General features: G+C 37.8%; 1 protein-coding gene and 2 non-coding genes across 3 annotated transcripts; all 3 read left to right on the plus strand.

Moving 5' to 3' along the window:
- Positions 1-911: 911 nt before the first annotated feature.
- TRNAP-AGG lies at positions 912-983 on the plus strand. Its single transcript has one exon. It is a non-coding gene; the product is annotated as a tRNA-Pro (tRNA).
- Positions 984-2,445: 1,462 nt separating this feature from the next.
- On the plus strand, positions 2,446-2,517 carry TRNAP-AGG. Its single transcript has one exon. It is a non-coding gene; the product is annotated as a tRNA-Pro (tRNA).
- A 3,821-nt stretch (positions 2,518-6,338) lies between these two features.
- On the plus strand, positions 6,339-8,222 carry LOC112200011 (transcription factor MYB36). Its single transcript, XM_024341008.2, has 3 exons — positions 6,339-6,565; positions 6,706-6,835; positions 7,085-8,222. Exons 1-3 carry the CDS (start codon positions 6,430-6,432, stop codon positions 7,908-7,910), a joined length of 1,092 nt encoding a protein of 363 aa, XP_024196776.1. The 5' UTR covers positions 6,339-6,429; the 3' UTR covers positions 7,911-8,222.
- Positions 8,223-20,539: the final 12,317 nt, after the last annotated feature.

Here is a 20,539-nt window from a genome sequence, read left to right on the forward strand (position 1 = left end):
GCATTCATGTAATGAGTAGTCGTCTACCATTAACTTGTTTTGCTTGCTTCTAGAAGTTATGTTTTACTATTGTAATAACATTTGGTCAGAATTACTTTAATGCAATAATATGTTTCTATGCGTCAAGAAATTAAAAAATCTGATTATTAATTTATTGGTTTTGTTGAATGATCCATGGCGGGAATGCGGGATGACTTCAAATCTTTTACCTTATATTAGAGAAGTTAGAGAAATCTTATCCTAACGATTGTGTAAAATCTTCTATTCACAATAACTTATTGTGACTTGTTTCTGCCACCATGCACCAACTAATATACCCGGTGCATAACACGCAGATAATAATTTTGAAAACGTGGTTGATTTGGATCGATCCAATATTCGTGTTTGAGAAATGACATTGATATCAGTTCTGGGTGATGGATTAAACAATCAAGTCTAGCTGCTAGGTTCTATGGAAAATTGGCTTGGCATATATTACCAACTCTATATATTCTCTCGATCCGGTATTCAAAAATTGGACGTCAAATTCTGTGACACCATCATCCTCCAACTCCTTGGCCCTGTTGACATGCACCTAACTCACGCCAAAGACCTTTTGTTTGCAAAGTCAAACTTGCCATTTTCCAGTTGACTTCCGGCTATATATATATATATGAACACCTAGGTCTTCCATAAATATATTAAGTTTTCTCCAGATATATAGAAGGTTACCAAATCTGTACAACAGCACCTGCTAGGTCAAAAACACACAATAATGGAGTTATTACATGGAATTACAGTAAGTAAGTTTAACACCTACTTCTGTCTTCTGCTGATAAAGTTTGGATTGTAGCTCACTGCCAGAAGGGGAAAGGACCACATTGATCCTACCATCAAATTTGGAGAACACTGTACAACAAACATGTAACTTGGGGGATTTAGTCCAGTGGTAGGATGCTCGCTTAGGGAGCGAAAGGTCCCGAGTTCAATTCTCGGAAACCCCATCCTCTTTTTCTGCTAAAGAGAGAAAAACCAAAAGAGTAGGGTAAGTTGGCTTCTGTAGTTCTAATGGTAGAGAACATTTAGCTCACGCAAATAGGCACAGGTCATGATACGCTGGGTCATGCTGCTCATGCAAGCCTATAACTTAGCTGGTTAATTTTTTCTTTTTCTTTTTCTAGGTTGTGAATTTTGAAAGAAGAATAACAATGGCAGTTTGACAATTGTTGATGATGAGTGCAATGAGCTCAGCAACTGCATTCATTTCTAGCGTCTTTGCGTAAGCGCATGGAGGAATCAAAGTTTATAACAGCTTTCAATAATTTATTGTACGTTGAGGGGCACTTGTCAAGGATATAATTAATTGGTCATTTCTGGCTCCAGATGCAATAATATTGATAAATAGAGTTGGATATTATGGAATAAATTACTGTATAAATTACCGTCCAACTTAGCACATAGTCAACCCCTAGCTATGACGACATATGTATGTATTACATCTAGCTGTGAACTTCATGTGAAGTTTTTGATTCCATGCTTAAGTGCTTGATTAAAGTATAAGTGAGTCTTACATGTTCTAATTTCAAGCACCTAGCTAACAAGGCTGGGCAGTAATAATGCAAAACCAACAAAATATCTGTACAGAAAATTGTCACTCAACGACGTGGCTGATCGTATGACTTACATTTTCATTTGAAAATATAGGCTGATCCTGAGCAAATTTGGATTCTTTTGGTATCCATTGTTGGCCTATTAATTTTCTTTAACCTTAAGATCGGGGCTAGTAATTTATCTAGCTAACATCGAGTCTCGTTTCCAAGAGATATACTATGTTCAAACCACTATATACCCATTTCTTTGGTTGAAAAGTAACTGCACCTCTCCCATTTAGGTTGGGGTTGCATCGACAATTCCTTTTTCGGGCTAGTGGTTCAATGTGTTAGGGTACGTAACCATCAATGTAAGAAAATAATTTTTCAAACCCCAAAACAATTAAGAGAATTTGAATTGATTACGGTCAGTTCCAGGAGTCAAATCTTCATCAAGTTATTAGTTCCTAAATCAAGCTAGAAGCTTGAAATTTGGACTTATATATCCAACAACAAAAAATTCCTGAATTACGAGTATAAACTTTAGTGAGAACTATTGAATCAGTACCAGCTAGAATAAACGAGTACAACAGGACAATAGCTCAAAAGCTACATTAATGAATTTTTAACAAAAGATAGAACGGCACCAGCTAGGGCAGTTACATATCTCAATAGTCAAAACTAGCAGTGAAAAAAGACAGAAAAACTCAGTAACAACATGTCATTACAGTAACCACTACACATGCTGCTGCTACTTCTAGCTTCTGCTTATAAATTTTGGATTGTAGCTCAGACTATGAAGGTACAAATAGCCGAAATGCAGGAGGACCACAGTTCACAGAACTTGAAGCATTCTGTCCAACATACTAGCAACATAGGGGATTTAGTCCAGTGGTAGGATGCTCGCTTAGGGAGCGAAAGGTCCCGAGTTCAATTCTCGGAATCCCCATTTCCTTTTTCGAAACAGTATTGGAAACTATAACGTAAATCGCCAAGGCTTTTATCATAACTTTTACTAATAAGAGTTCGACTCTTGTCTTTACCAACACGCTCCAGACCCTAGACCTAGCTCTGTGAGTCTGTGGTAGGGAAAAGTCAAGAGTTTGGTGCTAAGGTCCTAAAACTAGTTTCGTTTTCTAGCTATCAAATTAGAAAGAACAATAACAAAGACAGTTTGACAATCAATTGTTGATGGCTTGAAGAAGGGGGCAGAGAGACTTAGTGCAATGAGCTCAGCAACTGCGTCCATTTGTAGCGTCTTTACCAATTATTTTACATAAAGTGCATGGAGGACTCAGAGATTACAACAGCTTCCAATAATTTATTGTTAACAGACACTTGTGTAGGTTAATCAATTGGTCTTCTCTGTCTCATTGTTGATTATACAGAATAATTTGATGTTATGTTATGCAAGTCCACCGTAGCACCTTTGTCAACCCCTATGACGACATATACATTATACATATACGTAGCTACGAAGTTTCTGATGTTTAATTCTATTCGCTAACTTCATGTCAGTCTTATCTTAATTCCTGATCTTAACAAACCGAAAAGTATTGGCTAGCTAGGTGACATGTGTTACCTAATAGGTAAGGTTTAGTAATTAGAAACTAATTAGGATAATAATGATATTAAACCAGAAGAATGTCTTAATTGCGTATTTTTCACTCGACAATGGTAGGATGTGGCACCATATCATTAGATCATTCTATGCATGCCGTTACAATCAAACGTGATGATATAGGAGACCAAAATTAATAAAAAAGAAAGTGTCGATCAGTTTAGAGGGGAAAAAAAAAAGCTGACTAGAGGAATAGAAGTTCACGTATCATTTCTTGGAGGAAAGACAGATGCAAGTGTGGTTTTGGATATATATTTACGTTAATCGAGTCCAAATTAATTTAATTAAGACATTTAGCTTCAATGACATATTAATTCTAGTAAGGTCGATCATAAGTTCCAGTTCAGTTTATCAATTAAAAACCAAAATTAGTGATCTTCAATCGGTTGATCGCTAACTTCGCTAGTAGAGAGTACTCCATCTTTGTTATCGTACTAAGGTTCTGTCGTTTATCTAATACTTTTATCACGTCGATCATCTCACTTCGTCACAAAACTTGGGAATTTTCAGGTTGGTTAACATTCTCTAACACGAAGAGACTCTTTCTAAGGGAAACAAAATATATAGAGAAGAATGCATTTTGGATACAGAACCATGATTAGATTTTGGCAGAGAACAAGGGATAAACTTGGATTTGTTTTAAGGCCACTACGGAGACAATATATATTCGTGGGGTACACTATATAGCATAGGTAACTAAACCCCTTAGAAGAGTCTCATTACCAAACAAAAAGTCAATTAGAATGTGTTTTTGTGCTTTGTTTGCATAATTGATAGTCTGTTAAAGCAATAGAGCACAGCTAGCTAGTGAAGTTGATTTGGATATGTTTAATATTTGACATATCAATTGAGCTAGCATAATTGATAGTCTGTTAAAGCAATAGAGCACAGCTAGTGAAGTTGATTTGGATATGTTTAATTGACATATGAATTGAGTTAGGGGTAGCACACCAATAATACCATGTATTCTATAAGTATTTAATTTGAGGCTTTAAGCAGTGGGAGTCCATGTTTATCTTGTTATCACAAGGACCACAACTTTATTACCAGCTCTATTACATTTTATATACGGTCTTAATTATTAGTTAATTATAATCTTGGTCTTGTTGATGATGAAACAAGCAACCTTTTTTCTTCTTCCTCACTCTTTCGTTTTTGGGTAGGAGCTGAAAATTGCAGTGTCAATGCAGAGATTCTCAAGTGGAGAGAAAGACAAGCAGAAGCTTGTTTTCTTTCTCTCAAAGATCTGAGTCCATTTGTTGATTAAAAAAATTAGTATTTTAGGAGACTGCTTTTGAAATTTTGATAGTTTCCTCTTGTTATTTCTACGTGGTTAGGGTTCTGGACCTCCTCATCGATTAAGAAAGTCATTAATACATTAAAGTAGGAAACCAAGGTCAATCAGAGGTGTATATTATATAAAGGGTTGAAATCCCTATGCCTTTTTGTTTGTTTATTTTGCCTTCTAATAACATTCTTTAATAGATGAATCCTTTACCCCTATCCAACTCAAAAAACTTGTACCTGAGCCTTGGGTATTTTCTGTAGCAAGGAGGACTTTTAGGGCTTGTGAGTATTTTGTTAATTTTTTTTTCTTTTTTGACAATAAGTCTAATAAAGAATATTTCAATAATTCACTTAATAGTTTAACCAGTGGAGGCTATTAGTGTAACTCTTGCATAATGTTAGGATGAACGTGATCGAACTTTGACCTGCATTAATATTTACTTATTTTTTCACCATGCCATTGCTAGCTCATCATTTCTCTGGATTTCATCTTTATCGTTTTAATCCTTCATAATTAGTTCTTACATTTTTCAAAATAGAACTTGTATAGTCAACCACAAGTACATGCATCAAGTTATTAAGGTCTTCTTGTGTTCAACAGTTGATATGATTAAGTTAAGCTTTATGCAAGTACAGTCTGCCTAGCTTGAATTCACGTAGAGGTTTGGGTGGAGATGACATAAGGCATTTGAAACCTTAGATCTATTTAGCTAATGAGTAATAAGACCCTTATATTTTAGTCCAAGCATGGACTTTGCTTCACCTACTTAGAGGACCCTTGTCACTTATAAGTCAAAAGAGTACTGTGGAAGGAGAACCTTGTGTCTTAATCAGAGGAGATGGATATTCTCTTACTATGAAAAAGTGGCTTACATTTTTTCTCGACAAGAGTTTGAATTCCAATCAGTTTGTTATGATTATTACTTTGTGTTATCTAAAGCTAGTCTCAAAGGCTTCCTATAAAGAAGAATGTAAAGGATACGCATCAAGATTGATGATTTGATCGATCAACTCCTTAAAAGACCTGATCGAATAGACTTTATTTGCTGCAAATATGTCTTAATTAGTAAATATTCTAGAACCTTCCACCTACTATAATGTCAGTGCTTGCAGTAATCTCCGAGTAATTTTCTGTTATCACAAGAACTACGTACCTTTACCATTGCTAAATTTGTCTTTTGGTACTTTAAGTTTCTGACTTTACCATTTGATCGGCCAACGCGTTTCAGTCGTCAGGTTTCGTGTTTTATAGGAAGAAAAATCAACAGAAGTTATGGTATGGTTCTACGAAGTTACAATGAATTAGGGTCATATTATCCGGCTCAATCACACTGATTATGTGCCTTAATCGCACACCTTATTACAGTTTTCATGCGTCCTTTTGATTAAAAATGTTAACGTAGATGACTCAATTAAATTGAAAATTGCAGCCAATGACAGCATTTTAAGACTATATAGGCAGCTAGGGTGGCTAAATTAGAATGGAACATTTCAAGGATAATAAGTACAAACGCAGAGGATGGAGGCTTCTTCTGATCAATACCCTGTATCAGAATTCAAATAACAATCTACTAAATCCTTCAAAAAGTAGTTCAATTTTAATATTGCCAAAAGAAGAAATTTGTGTAGTACTTTGTCCAGTTGCATGCATTGTTAACTATATATGACGAACTAATCGAAAAAAGTAAGAGAGAGACAGACAGAGAAAGAGACCCTGAACAAACCCTAGAGATGAAATTAATAAAATTGGTGTTGAATAGTGACCGAGGAGAGGGATAGTAGGACTTTTTTGTCTTCATAATAAGCATCACATCACATCCACTCTTCCTACCTATAAATCTGTCTTCCTTCCCTCATTTTATTCCCAACAATCTCAGACAGCCTTCTGTAGAAAAACATTCACTTGCTTCAAGATCATAGAAAGGAAAACAAAAAAGAACAAGATCGATTGAGATGGGTCGAGCTCCCTGCTGCGATAAGGCGAACGTGAAGAAGGGACCATGGTCACCTGAAGAGGATGCTACACTGAAGGCCTATATTGAAGAGCATGGAACTGGAGGCAACTGGATTGCCCTTCCTCAGAAAATTGGTATATATATACATATATATATATATATATATATATATATTTGTCAATATATCTCTTTAATTTGTTCTTGATTGATTAGGGATTTAATTAATTTTTTCAGTTAATTAGCTGTGTATTACTAATGATGAACTTAATTGCAGGGCTCAAAAGATGTGGAAAAAGCTGCAGACTGAGATGGCTAAACTACCTGAGGCCCAACATCAAGCATGGTGGATTCTCAGAAGAAGAAGACAACATCATCTGCAACCTCTATATAAGTATTGGCAGCAGGTAATTATCTCTTTCTCTTTCTCTTTGTCTACTCACCTGGATTTCAGCAAGAAAAATTGATCCTCATTATGCTTGTCACTTATCCCTTGTCCATGATACTTTCCCCAGTAAATAATTAATAATAATGAACACAGATCAATGGATCCAATTTCCTAGGGTTTCCTTAGTTCTTTGTGCTCGATCGTTATCCCTTTGTCTCTTGTTTCTTGTTGGAGTCTGATCATGTGTTGTTATTCCATTGCATTCCAGGTGGTCTATAATTGCAGCCCAATTGCCCGGAAGAACTGATAATGATATCAAGAACTACTGGAACACCCGGCTGAAGAAGAAGTTGCTTGGAAGGCGCAAACAGTCTGGGGCTAATCGGGGAAGTCAGGACCTCAAGGATGCCTCCGATGATGCACATCAGGCGTTAAGCAGCTCGGCCCTCGAGCGACTTCAACTTCATATGCAACTACAAAACCTTCAGAACCCTTTCTCTTTCTACAACAACCCTGCACTGTGGCCCAAGTTGCATCCCTTCCAAGAAAAGATGATCCAGACCGTCCAATCCATGAATGATCAAAACTCTGCCAACCCTCTGATGATGCAGCAGTTTTCTGTCCCCAGTCATGATCAGACAGTGCAAGGCCACAAGGTTAACGACCATTTCTACGAGCAAACTACTGGTGCTTTGGCAATTCAAGAGCAATACGCAAAATTATGCATCAATCCCAAGATGGATGAGTTGGAGAACGCATTGAATGGCATGTCATCCTCCTTCATATCTACAAGCAATCCGGTGGACTCAACTATTGTAGTCGCGAAACCCGATATGATCGAGCAGCAGGTTAATTCGAGCTTCCAAGCTCAACTCGATGGCATTAACAACTCTGTAGGTTTCACATCACAGCAGCAAGATGATCAGATCGTTGAATTTGATTGTTTCAAGGAAATGAATGTCTCCAAGGACAGCTTAATGTGGTGGGCTAATGACTTCGACAACAAATCTGCATCATCAAACTCCTGGGATTCTACTTCTGTTCTTCAGTCCCAAGGGATGTTTCAAGATTACGAATTAGGTTATAACCTGTAGTTATCAAGTAATGCTACCTAGAACACATTTATGGACCAAATTGTAGAGCTCATCATCGACTAATAGAGGAGGTACCCACATATACATGTGGGTCCCACCTCTATTAGAGATATCGTGATCTACAATGTGGTACACGAATGTGGTCGAAATAGTGGATTTTATGGAATAGGGATCAAGTGAGGTAAGAATTTTCTAGTTAGGTCATAACAGGATTATGGCAAGACGGAAAATTAATTGATATTAGCTCCATATTTTGTAAATTGTGTGAATTATAATAATGTTATTATCTTCTCCATTAACTGTCATGCCAAAACTAAATCTTCATAATTATGAGATCTAACTTTTATGAGGATGAAAATACTTGCATTCTGCTAGGGTTGGGAGAGTGTCACTGTTAGCCTCTTTGTACCTTACTCCATCAACGATGGAGCACCATTCCGGCACTATTCTCGGCGTCGATCCCTTGGCGCATGGCTCATACCATGTCGCTTGATAGGTTGTGGCTCGCAATCTTGCCGGCGATGACCTGATTTTCTCAAATGCTTTCTGATCATGGCTGTTCTTTTTTGAGGAGGGAAGAGGCTGTGTTGCCTACATGAACTGGGATGGTGCTGAGAGTTTGTCATCTTCGTCCAATCCGGGCTCGACTGAAATCGGAGGAAAGCGATTCAGATTTGGTAGCGTTGTGGCAGAAGATGTTGGCTCGACGGTGGGAATCTAGGCGAGTTGCCGGCGTTCGCTGCTTCCCAAGTTTGTCCAAAATGGTTTCCTTGGAAGGGGATCCTCTCCGGTGAGTGATGGTGGAACGACTGTCAGAAGGCGACGACAGCTGTTGGCGTCGAACAAAGGAGGCCGCGATGGTTCTCCTCCGGCGAGCAGAGCTGTGGGAAGGGTCGGGGTTCGGTTTGATTTGGGTGCCCAAATTAAATTTGGGTGCCCCAGAGATGGTCCTATGGGCCTGGGCCGTTGGCAGTATGGTTTGCTCTATATGGATTACGATAGGAAAATGGATCATTTACGACATTCAAAGCGTGCTGTAAATTATAATTTATGACGCGCAAAGTCATGCAAAAGTGCGCCTTTATAGACAGCGTCGTGAAATTGAGTTCCATTTTTAAATTTTACGGCGCGCAAAAAGCACATCATAAATGAACCCAAAAGCACGTCGTGAATCTATTCCCGTCAATTAGAAAATGTTAAACTCACAACACCAGTGCACCCCGTAATCAACACTTACGCACGCCGTAATTTCACATTGTTTGCGCCGTAAATCAACAAATGCACGCTGTAAATCAACATTTTGCATGTCGTAAATAAACATTTATGCATGCCGTACATGGACAAATGCGTGCAGTAAATTTGTTTGTTTTTCCTGGATATTTTCTTCATTTCAATGAGCTATTATGTTAGCTTTTCTTTACATTTCCACAGTACATTAACTCAAGCACCCAAAAGTAAAGTAGACAAATTAAGAAAATGTGCATTTTATAAAATTATCCATTATATTCAACAACTCAAATTAATCCAATGTTGAGAAACTATATATTCTCCAAGCCATAACAGAAGAGGCCTTCAAGATGAAATAAAAGGCAAGAGCGAAAGAGAGGTCTAAAACTTGCCAATCCTCGAATCTCATATATGCTCTTCCTATCTTGTTTTTGAAATGATCAAACATCTTGTTGACTATGATTTTCATTGATCTGTATGTTTACAATTGTACCATTATATAGCTAAGATCTGCTCTACTGTTACCAACAGAATTCAATGCTATAAATACAAATATTCAAAACTAATCTACAGTTACGCAATCAGTTTTGATTGTGGAGAGGTTACACAATCAGTTGTGATTGTGGAGAGGTTACACAATCAAAACACACAATCAGTTTTGATTGTGGAGAGGTTACACAATCAGTTTTGATTGTGGAGAGGAAATCAATGTAGGAGAGTGATTTTCTCTAACACCCCTCTTCAAACTGGGCGGCTCAGGACGCGCAAGTTTGGTACACATGAGATTATGGCGCTGTTTGTGAAGTGGTTTAGTAAGAAGATCAGCTGGTTGATCGACGGAAGGGACAAAATGAACCTGACGACTCCCAAGAGATACCTTTTCACGAACAAAGTGATAATCTAACTCGATGTGCTTGGTGCGAGCGTGGAAGACCAGATTAGAAGCCACGTATGTGGCACTTAGGTTATCACAGTAAAGCAGAATGGGGTACTGAATATGCACACCAAGTTCATATAGTAAGAAGCCTAACCAAGTTGTCTCGACACTGGAATGAGCAAGAGATCGATATTCAGATTCTGCACTGGAGCGAGCAATGGTAGGTTGCTTTTTGGAACACCATGAGACAAGGGTATGGCCAAGGTAAATGAGATAACTAGAAGTGGAACGGCGAGATTCTGGGCAACCGGACCAATCGACATCAGAGTAAGCAGAAAGGTGGGCAAGTTGGCGTGGAGGACTGAAATGAAGACCATGGCCTAGTGTGCCTTTGACATAGAGGAGAATACGTTTGGCTGCAATGAGATGCGGAGCACGAGGTTGACTCATGAATTGTGACACATAATTGACCGCAAAGGCTATGTCAGGGCGTGAAATGGTCAGGTACAGCAAGGAGCCAACCATCTCACGAAAGGCAGTTGGATTTTCAAGAAGATCCCCATCATGTGTGGTGAGAATAGCCTTTGCCGACATTGGGGTGTTCACTGGTTGATTAAGTAACAAATCATGTTTCTCTAAAATATCATGAGCATACTTGAGTTGATTGATGTGAAGGCCGTTGCAATGAGGCCCAACTTGTAAACCAAGGAAATAGTGAAGGGGACCAAGATCCTTAATGTCAAATCCACGGCCCACGGCATTAATAAAACTTTGAAGAAGCTGATCACTGCTGCCCGTAATGACAATGTCATCAACATATAGTAAAAAGAAAATTGCATGTTGTCCATGTTGATAGATGAATAAAGATGAGTCAACTTTACTATGTCGAAAACCAACAGAAAGCAAAAAAGAGCTTATGCGATAAAACCAAGCACGGGGTGCTTGTTTGAGGCCATAGAGTGCCTTGTGAAGCTTACAGACATAGGAGGGCCAAGAGGAATCGATGAAGCCAGGAGGCTGAGTCATGTAAACGTCTTCCTGAAGATAGCCATGGAGGAATGCATTTTTGACATCCAGCTGACGGAGAGGCCAACCCCTAGACACAGCAACATAGAGAACGGTCCGAATGGTAGCAGGCTTGATAACAGGACTATAGGTCAACAAAGCATTAATCTCCTCGGTCATGGCAGCTCTCTAATTCACATCTTTGGAAGCCTAAGTATAACAAGTCGGTTCCATGGAATTAATAACAGATAAAAGAGCTTTTGGAATGGGATACTTTACAATGCCATCTGTGCAAATTCTGGGCTGGATGATTCCATCAAGGTGTTGAGTCCTCATGGGGTGTGTTGGGTGTTGGGGGCGGTGGAGGAGGCGCCTGGATTGGTGGAGGAGGAGAGGGAGGTACAACGACCGACGGAGGTTCGACGATGACCGGAGGAGCGTCATCGTTTAGTTGCTGAGCGATAGTGGACTAAGCAGGCTGCTCGGGTGCATCCACCGGTCGGTGATGGCGGCTGTAAGTCACAATCGGAGAAGCAACCGGAGGAACACGACTAGGGGGCGGTGATGACGGAAGTGGAAGCACGAGATTGATGGAGTGCCTGTCTGATTTGAGAGATGCCAAGGGTGGATTTTGACCAGAGTGTGAACTAGGGGCATTGGGCTGCAGACTTGGACTTGGGTCAATGGGTTGCTCTGGGCGAGAAGGAAGGGCATATTGCTCAATTTGGTGATCAGTTGGGCTTGGGCCAGATGACACTGAGCTCAACAGGACAGCCTGAGGAGGTGTAATGTTAACTCGATTGGAGAGAAGAGTGAACTCGAAGGTAGCTGAAGATGAATTAGCGTGTACCTGCAAGTTTTTGTAGGGAAAATTGGTTTCGTGAAATAAAACATGGCGCAAGATATAGACACGACCGGTGTTTGGATCGAGACAACAATAACCTTTGTGTTGGGGACTATAACCAAGGAAGACACACTCGACACTACGACTAGACAATTTGTTGGGAACATTTGTACCTAGGTAAGGAAAACATGATCGAGCAACCAAAAACACGAAGGGATGAATAAGGAGGATGACCAGAGAGACGTGTGTGAGGAGTATCCCAATTTAGAGTAGGAGTGGGAAGAAGGTTAATGAGATATACAGATGTGAGAACAGCCTCAGCCCAAAGATTTTGAGCATTCGAGTGAGAAGTAGAGTGCGAGCCACAGTGGCAATATGTCGATGTTTTCTTTCAACAAGCCCATTTTGTTGTGGAGTGTATGGACAAGAAAATTGTTGTTGGATGCCCGAAGAGTCACAAAACCGGGAGAAGACATTGTTGACATATTCCGTACCATTGTCACTTTGAAGGTGTTGGACAGAACTGTGGAAAATATTGCGAATCATGGCAACCAATTTTTGAAAGTGAGTAAGGACCTCATTTTTTGGCGCATAGGATAAAGGCATGTATAACGGGAGTATTCATCTGTGAAAAAAACATAATATTTGAAGCTATTGACACACAAGGTAGGAGACATCCAGACATCATTATGAATTATAGAAAATAGAGAAGAGGCAGAAATATGTTTGGAAGGAAAAGGTAATTGATGGGAATTGCTAAGAGCACAATTATTACAAAAAGAATTAAAAGAAGGTGTGGAACCAAGAGTAGATCCTAAACGAGCTAAAACGGAAGAGGAGGGATGACCTAAGCGATTGTGCCAAAGAGACGAGTCAACAGAGGAGAGAGCATGGGGGACTGTGGACTCGGAAGACAAGCTAAACGGATAGAGACCATCTTTGCATGGGCCCTGAAATAAAAACGACTAGTACGTAAACAATAGATTTGATAGAAATCTGGAGCAAATAGGAAGAAAACAAGATTATCCTTGGTGAAACGAGCCACAGAGAGAAGATTTTTACGAATTGACGAAATGCGAAAGACATTTTGTAAAGAAAAGTTGGAAGAACCTAATGACAAGGGGAGGTTACCAGTATGGGAAATAGGCATCGAGTCCCCATTACCCATATATACATTATGAGGCCCACCATAAGATTGTGGATTGTTGACATGCATAGCTGTCATGTGATGGGTGGCACCGGTGTCCGGGTACCAAGTTGGATAAGCAGCAAAATGGACTCCAGCAAAAGGGGGAGCAGTATTGGGGCCGAAAAACCTTTGTGGGCCTTGAGAAGAATAGGAAGCCCAGAAATGAGAAGAGAACAACCAAGGCATGTTGTGTTGCATCGTGTACAGAGGTTGTGGGACAAGGAAGACCGCTATGAAAAGGAATACTACTGCTACTGCTGTTGAGAGAAATGATGACAATTCTGGCCAATGGTTGATGGTGGGACAAGGAATGTTGTTGATGTTGCTGCTGCTGCTGGATGAAGGTATGATACCTAAAGGAAGATGTAGGAATATTGGAATAGGAAGAAAGAGAACATAACAGGGAAGGATCCTAGGCTGATACCATGTTGAATATGATTTTCATTGATCTGTATGTTTACAATTGTACCATTATATAGCTAAGATCTGCTCTACTGTTACCAACAGAATTCAATGCTATAAATACAAATATTCAAAACTAATCTACAGTTATACAATCAGTTTTGATTGTGGAGAGGTTACACAATCAGTTGTGATTGTGGAGAGGTTACACAATCAGTTTTGATTGTGGAGAGGAAATCAATGTAGGAGAGTGATTTTCTCTAACACATCTTATCGGTGATGTTCTTGATTTGTCTTCAGCTCAATTGCTACCTGCAAGGAGGAAACAATCATATAACTTACACTTCAATTTCAAATTGCTTATCAATTTCAACTGTTAAACTGAAACACTACAGCCCAGCACTAATTTAATTATAAGGACTACTTCACTTCCCCAAAGTTTCAATCACACATTCCACAGAAGAAAAAACAAAAAAAGGAGCTTCTTAGTTATAACCGTATAGCTTATCGGCCCATGTAATTAACCTGAACTGAAAACTCATCAAAACAACTTCAATCACCAAATTTATTCTTGACTTCCTAAACAAAAAACATACCCATTTAAGCTCAAAAACAGCTGTGATGTGAAACTATAACGCAAATTGAGTCAACAGAGTTAACAACAGTAAGTTCTATGTTTGATTGTGAGATTGCACTAGAACAAAATAACAACTAAGAGACTGCACTAGAACAAAATAACAACTATTTCTCTTCAAAATTCCATAAACTAGAACATCTATTCCCTCAAAGATAAGTTCTATATTATGAAAATGCTACTATCTTTGCCTTGTATTGAACCATAATGCACTCAAAGTCTAAAAGTTTACCTCAAATAGCACATATTAAAGTAGCTTTGATGAAGTTGATGGGCCAAGCCACTGTGCTTTCCTTTAGCTGCACCAAGCGTACTGAACTCTTGGGTTGGCCGAAACCTGGGATAATATATCCATTCTGTATCCATGGAAGCTTGCCTAGGTGGCTCCAATTGTCTTTTAATTATGAGCAAACTGAAATGAAGGGGAGCTTGAGTTTAAAACAAGTTGTTTATTGTTCAGTTCACAATATCTGCTAATTCAACTAAACTCATAAAGTAACACTAGTACTTAGTACATTTCAAATATAGAAGGCATCCCAATATACAACTACCAAACACATGAGAATAAACAAAGGATTCAATCTAAGAATGTTATTGTTTCCAGTAGCATTAATCTAAGCATTCAATATAAGTACATTTCAAATATAGAAGGCATTCCAATATACAACTACCAAACACATGACCACAACAGTAAAAGAAATATGAATAGAACGCAGCATAATATACCTTTATGTAAAGAATTACAATTATAGAACAATAGAATAATGCTAACCTGGAGTAAGAGAATTACTTCAGAGAAGATGTCACCCATTGGACGAAGTTGTTCGACTGCATCTGTAGTTATATTAAAGAGTATATTAGCGACTACTTGCAATCAATCAGGAACTCAATTAGTCCATATGAGGCTTTACAAAAGTACAACGAAGACTTGAAAACTGTATACAAGGGACCAGCTGTTCCCATTTCCCATTTTGCGTCTCTAAACTTAGTCATTGCAATTGCATGTATAGCTTCTGCAGATGAGGATGAGAGGCTACACTTGTGTAGGTCTCACAATTCTCAACCACGTCTGAAAGAACTCAAACTGTATATATATATATATATATATATATACACACACACACACACACACACAGTCCGGCTACGGTGCAGACGGTACGGATTTCCCGTTTTCCCCCACTTTCCGATCACATTTTCACATCCTAACCGTTCAGTTTTTAGATCCTAATGTATAGATCACTTTTGTAAAATTTCAGCCAATTTGGTGATCGTTAAGGCATCCAAAACTACAAATTACAACAATGTATACGAACAGTTCCGGTTTGACAGATTCGGTTCGTTCATGTAAATTGCAGTTTTGGATGCCTGAAAGATCACCAAATTGGCTGAAATTTTGTAGAGATAATCTATACATTAGGACCTAAAAACTTAACGGTTAAGATCAAAATATGTGATCGGAAAGTGGGTGAAAACCGGATATCCGTACAGAAATTTTGGTACGGACGTCCGCACCTGAGAAAAATCCTATATATATATATATATATATTGTTTAGAGCTTCCTTAGTGGAAAAAATTACTTGAGTAGTATATAAATATATAACTAGTCACGTTTTGAGCCAAATAATGTATACAGAACCAAGAATTACCAAGCACAAAGTATATAAATCAATCACAATGGGAGCACATTTGAGTTAAACAACACCACAAATGCTAATGGCAAATCATGCTTTCAATTCTTTCAGATACATATTTTGCAAGAAACTTGTGCAGATCTATATATGTAGAAGCTAGCAGTTCACTTTCACAATTTGTGCAACTTCATCAAAAGATAATAGTTAGAAATAACCAAACACCTGAACTAGAAGAGCTACTACTATAGATACTAGACCTTGAAGAATCAATAGCCACCAACATGAGAATACTAATCTTTTCCTTTTTTTCCTGTCTTTTGATAAAGACTTACTCATACGAACCACTCCCAAGATTAACAGAAAGCCCTTAAACCCCTCAGACTGGAAAGGAGTATCCAAGGTTTATATCAACTCAATAATAAATAAGCAAGAATAATTGAGAATGTGAAACTTAATACGCTAGATTTTCAGCAATAGCACTAGACTTTCAGCATAGCATAAGCTGTGGACAACTCAATCAAAAGTTTAATGGCATAAACAGCCACCATTTCGTTAAGTTCAAATACGGGCATCCAATTCCAATTCCATCACAAACTTGGATGTGGTCATGAATATGCAGCCCAACTAGTATCCCCTTATTACCAATCGCATTTTCAGCATAAGGGAAGCAGAACCATTTTCAGCATAAGGGAAACAGTCAAATTCCAGCACAACCCCCCAAACTAATATCCAAACGTACTAATCACATTGAGTTAAACCTCTCATTCCTATCAACTCTAGTCATAAACTAGATCAAATCTCTCTTCTGCTTCATCCCAAACACAAAGCAGTCCACCAACAAAACAAATACCATTGGCAACCATGAAATCATCAAGAACTTGCATTCACAAACACAAGTTCCATACTTGTATGACAACCCAGAACTTCAAACAAATCAAAAACACAATAATTGCAACAAAAACAAATAACAAAGAATATCATTCATGCCAACAACTGATCGGATCAGAGACTTAGTTGAACTTCTTTCTTATAACCCTATTTGGTAATAATTTTGTATAAAAAGGAGCGTCTCATGCCTAGCTCAGCATAGGTTTTCCCTCTCAGATTAATTTAAGAAAGCAAGATATCAAAACATGGTATATAACTAGTTATACTATTTCTGCAGAATGGTTCATCTAGGGCTAGATATGAACTTCTGCAAAAGCAAATAGAGATATCAAACCAGACCTACATTCAATAATGGCTTTCCAAAATGATATATATCAAGCTTAGAATGCAGCAAGAATTACAACATCTTCCTACCAACTCATGTTGTTACCTCAAGTACTAATTTAGAATAATTATACATTTAGAGACGAGCTAGATGCTAATGCATATAGAGAAGCAAGACCTGCATTCAACATCTTCCAAATTGATTCATCGAGCTTAGATTGGGCAATTATAATTTCCCACTTCATACAAAACAGAAGAAAGTAACAAACACACACAAAATGATCAGCATGAAAGCATATGCACTAGAGAGCCCAGTTACTTTCAGAAACAATCACAATAAGTATTAATTTCGGAAACAAAAATGACCAAACACTTGCCTAACTTGGAAATTCATAAGCACATAATATGAACCACTCCCAAGATTCTGAATTATCCAAACCTAGCAAACCATCGATCACACAAAATAAATAAAAAATAAAAAATCCAGAAATGCATAGAAGAAGTAAACCCTTACACTCGATGAACAAAATCAAAAGACAAATTAGGAACGCACACCAAGTGTTCGACGAAATAATAATAACAAAAACTTCAAGAATTAACTGCAATTACTTGTAGAAAACCAGAATCGAACACCAAGTGTGTAAAATCAAAGCTTCGAAGCTAACAATCATAGTAAATTTCAGCAACAATCACATTAGAGTTGTGGATGAGAGAGAATAAAGTACCTACTGTGGCCGGAGAAATGGGAGAGCGGAGGAGGCCTGAGCAATGGGAGAGGAGGAGGTCAATGATTTTGTTGCGTTTTGAGAGAAGCAATGTAGAGTGAGAGAGAGACGAGGCCTGTGTTAAATGGGTGCCTTTGTAACAGGCCAATTTTTATAAATGGGACAATTTTTTATACGTTGACATCACAATGTGCAACGGAAAAACGTCGTAAATTTCAATAAAAGTATGATTTTACGGTGTTTTTTTGCAAACACGTCGTAATTTTCTTCAAAAAATTGCAAGATTTACGGTGTGCATGTAATATAAGTCGTAACTGATACTTATTCACAGCGCGCATTTGATGCACGTCTTAAATCTTGCGTCGTGAATGATCGATTTTCCTATAGTGGATTTCTGTTTGGGGCTTTGCTAGTGAGGTGTAAGCTAGCTGCTGTTTGGGTTCACATTTGGGATCTAGGAGACTTGTTATGGGCCATTTCTTTAAATGCATATTGGATATGGTTGTTTGGCTACTTAGGTAGAAGATTGCTCTCTATTCGACGTATTATTTTGCGTTGAGTAGGCATGGTCGGTCACACTACCACCAGTTACCTTGATAGGAGGTTACCCTCTATTCGACGTATATCTTTTCGTGGAAGTATGGTCGACCATACTATTGGTACTGTTTTACATAGCCCGGATTCTATTCGGTGCCTCATTAAATGCTTAATTGCATGCTCTACTATACTATGCTTGCTAGGTTTTATTTCTGATGCTTTGTTGCATCTGATTTTGCTCATGTTATTTTATATTTTGATGTAGTTTCTACATCTATAAGTTGTAATTTTTTTATATTATTATTATTAATAAAATGGTTGACTATTACTCTAAAAACAAAAAAATCTTCATAATTATGAAAATGTGGCTTAGTTTTCTGTCTAAATTGTAGATGGAGAAATTCTGACGCTAAGTTTCTCCCAAAGGTTTGTTAATATTTTTACTTTTCTTTTGGATTCAAATCCTAAAATAATCACATAATAATGCATCACATACATGTACTTCTATTTACATAGCTAGCTAACAAGTTATTTAGTCAATAAGAGTATGTTGTCCAATTTTGGTTTTGACGAAACAAATTACAAAACTAAGAATTAGTTTTATAAAACAAATTACAAAATTAATAATCTAAACACTCAATATTTAGTTACATATACACATATGAATTTTATAAAAAACTAGCCAAATCGAAAAACATTTAACCATTTGATTAGCATCATGTTTATTCTAATTTTATCGAACGAACTACATTTGTTTACATATTTTCAATGGTGAAATGATTATGAATTTAGTTAATTTTTTGTAGACACAATTTTTGCATGAGAATTTAAAGGATCAACCATTGAAATTGTTAAATTAGGTCATATTCTAGTGAAAAATAGTAAAAATGCTCAAATTCTAAAAGAAAGGAGATCCTCTATATATAATCCTTCTAGCTAGTCAGAGGTCTATTTTCTTTGGGCATTTTAAAGGATCGCTTATGGAAAACCACTTTTGATCATATATATCTTAAAAAATCGATCGTTCAGTTTGTAAATTTTTATGTGTAGATCAGTTATGCAAATTTTGAACCAAATTGGAAATAGTAAAAAATTATAGACCTTTGTACGTTTTCCAAAATCCATCTCCAATAGAGGTGCATGGTCTAAATTATTTTTAACTGAAGGTCTTCTTCAATGGTAGGTTCATAGTCTAAATTATAGACCTTTGTTGGCCAAAATCCATCTCCAATGGTGGGTTGGGCCCATACGGCTATACCAAAAATAAAGTTTGGAGGACTGAAAGCAAGAGACCAACATATAGACCTTTGTTTAGACAGTTGAAAGCAAGAGCTACCCAACTGGCCAACATGCATGGATGATTGAAATGTTGAAAATTTAAACTTGAAATTTCAGTTCCTATTTCTTACATTTGTAACTAGAGGTGGCAAACAGGCCGCTAGGCACGAGTATGGCAAGTTTAAAAGTGGCCCTGCTCGGCCCAAGCCAGTTAGTGGCTTGACAAGACCCCAACACGTTATTCTAACCGGTCGAGCTGGGCTGAGGAATATTGGCTCATTGGCCTAGTCTGGCCCAAGCACGATATATTGTGGGCCGGCCCATTACAAATACAAAAATTTCATTTTGTTTTTAAAAATATTAAAAAATTACAATGATGAGATTTGAACACTAGACATCTTTATTCAAAAGCTCGTAACAATTCCACCAATGCTAATTCATTAATGTTGTCAAAGTAGTAAAATAAAACATTATATCCTTGTTTTGACATAAGTATTTTTTCTAAATATTAAATATATGTTTATTAATAAAGACTAATCTCACAATAACACAACTATAGAATATGAAAAAAAATATGATACTAAATCTTCACTTTATTAATAAAGATTAATCTCACAATAATATACTAAAAAATAATATAAACAAGATAATGAGAATTAAAATTCAACTGCTCTATTTCAATTTCAAATATTGAAATTACAATGTGCTACACGTGCCCCTAAATACAGAAGTTTTGTTTTTGTTCGATCATGTTTGTCAGGCGGCGCGCGGAGGCTGAACTAGCCTCTGGCCTTCCTGCCGTCTGTGGTCTGCTGCCGGATAGGTGATGAAGGCTAAGGCTTGGCCAGCTTTCTAAGGACTGTGGCTACTCGTAGCTTTGGCAGACAGTTCGGCGGTTTTTCAGTGCCATTCTCTTTCAAACACAGTGGCAGGTTGTTTGATTTCTGTGATGTAGGCGATGGATTAGGGTGGAATGCGGCTGGATCCCGATCTGCTTTTTCCAAGCGGGGTCACTGACTTCTCTTGGATGCTTTAATCTGGTTTTTAGGGCGACTCTTGTCGGGTTTT

The sequence above is a fragment of the Rosa chinensis genome, chromosome 4, assembly GCF_002994745.2.
Source record: "Rosa chinensis cultivar Old Blush chromosome 4, RchiOBHm-V2, whole genome shotgun sequence".
Taxonomy (NCBI): Eukaryota; Viridiplantae; Streptophyta; class Magnoliopsida; order Rosales; family Rosaceae; genus Rosa; species Rosa chinensis.

Excerpts from the sequence above, each read along its gene's own strand:
- LOC112200011 (XM_024341008.2), top strand. The coding sequence starts at position 6,430 with ATGGGTCGAGCTCCCTGCTGCGATAAGGCGAACGTGAAGAAGGGACCA. Across the intron at positions 6,566-6,705 it reads TGCCCTTCCTCAGAAAATTG|GGCTCAAAAGATGTGGAAAA; the intron begins GTATATATATAC and ends ACTTAATTGCAG. Across the intron at positions 6,836-7,084 it reads TATATAAGTATTGGCAGCAG|GTGGTCTATAATTGCAGCCC; the intron begins GTAATTATCTCT and ends ATTGCATTCCAG.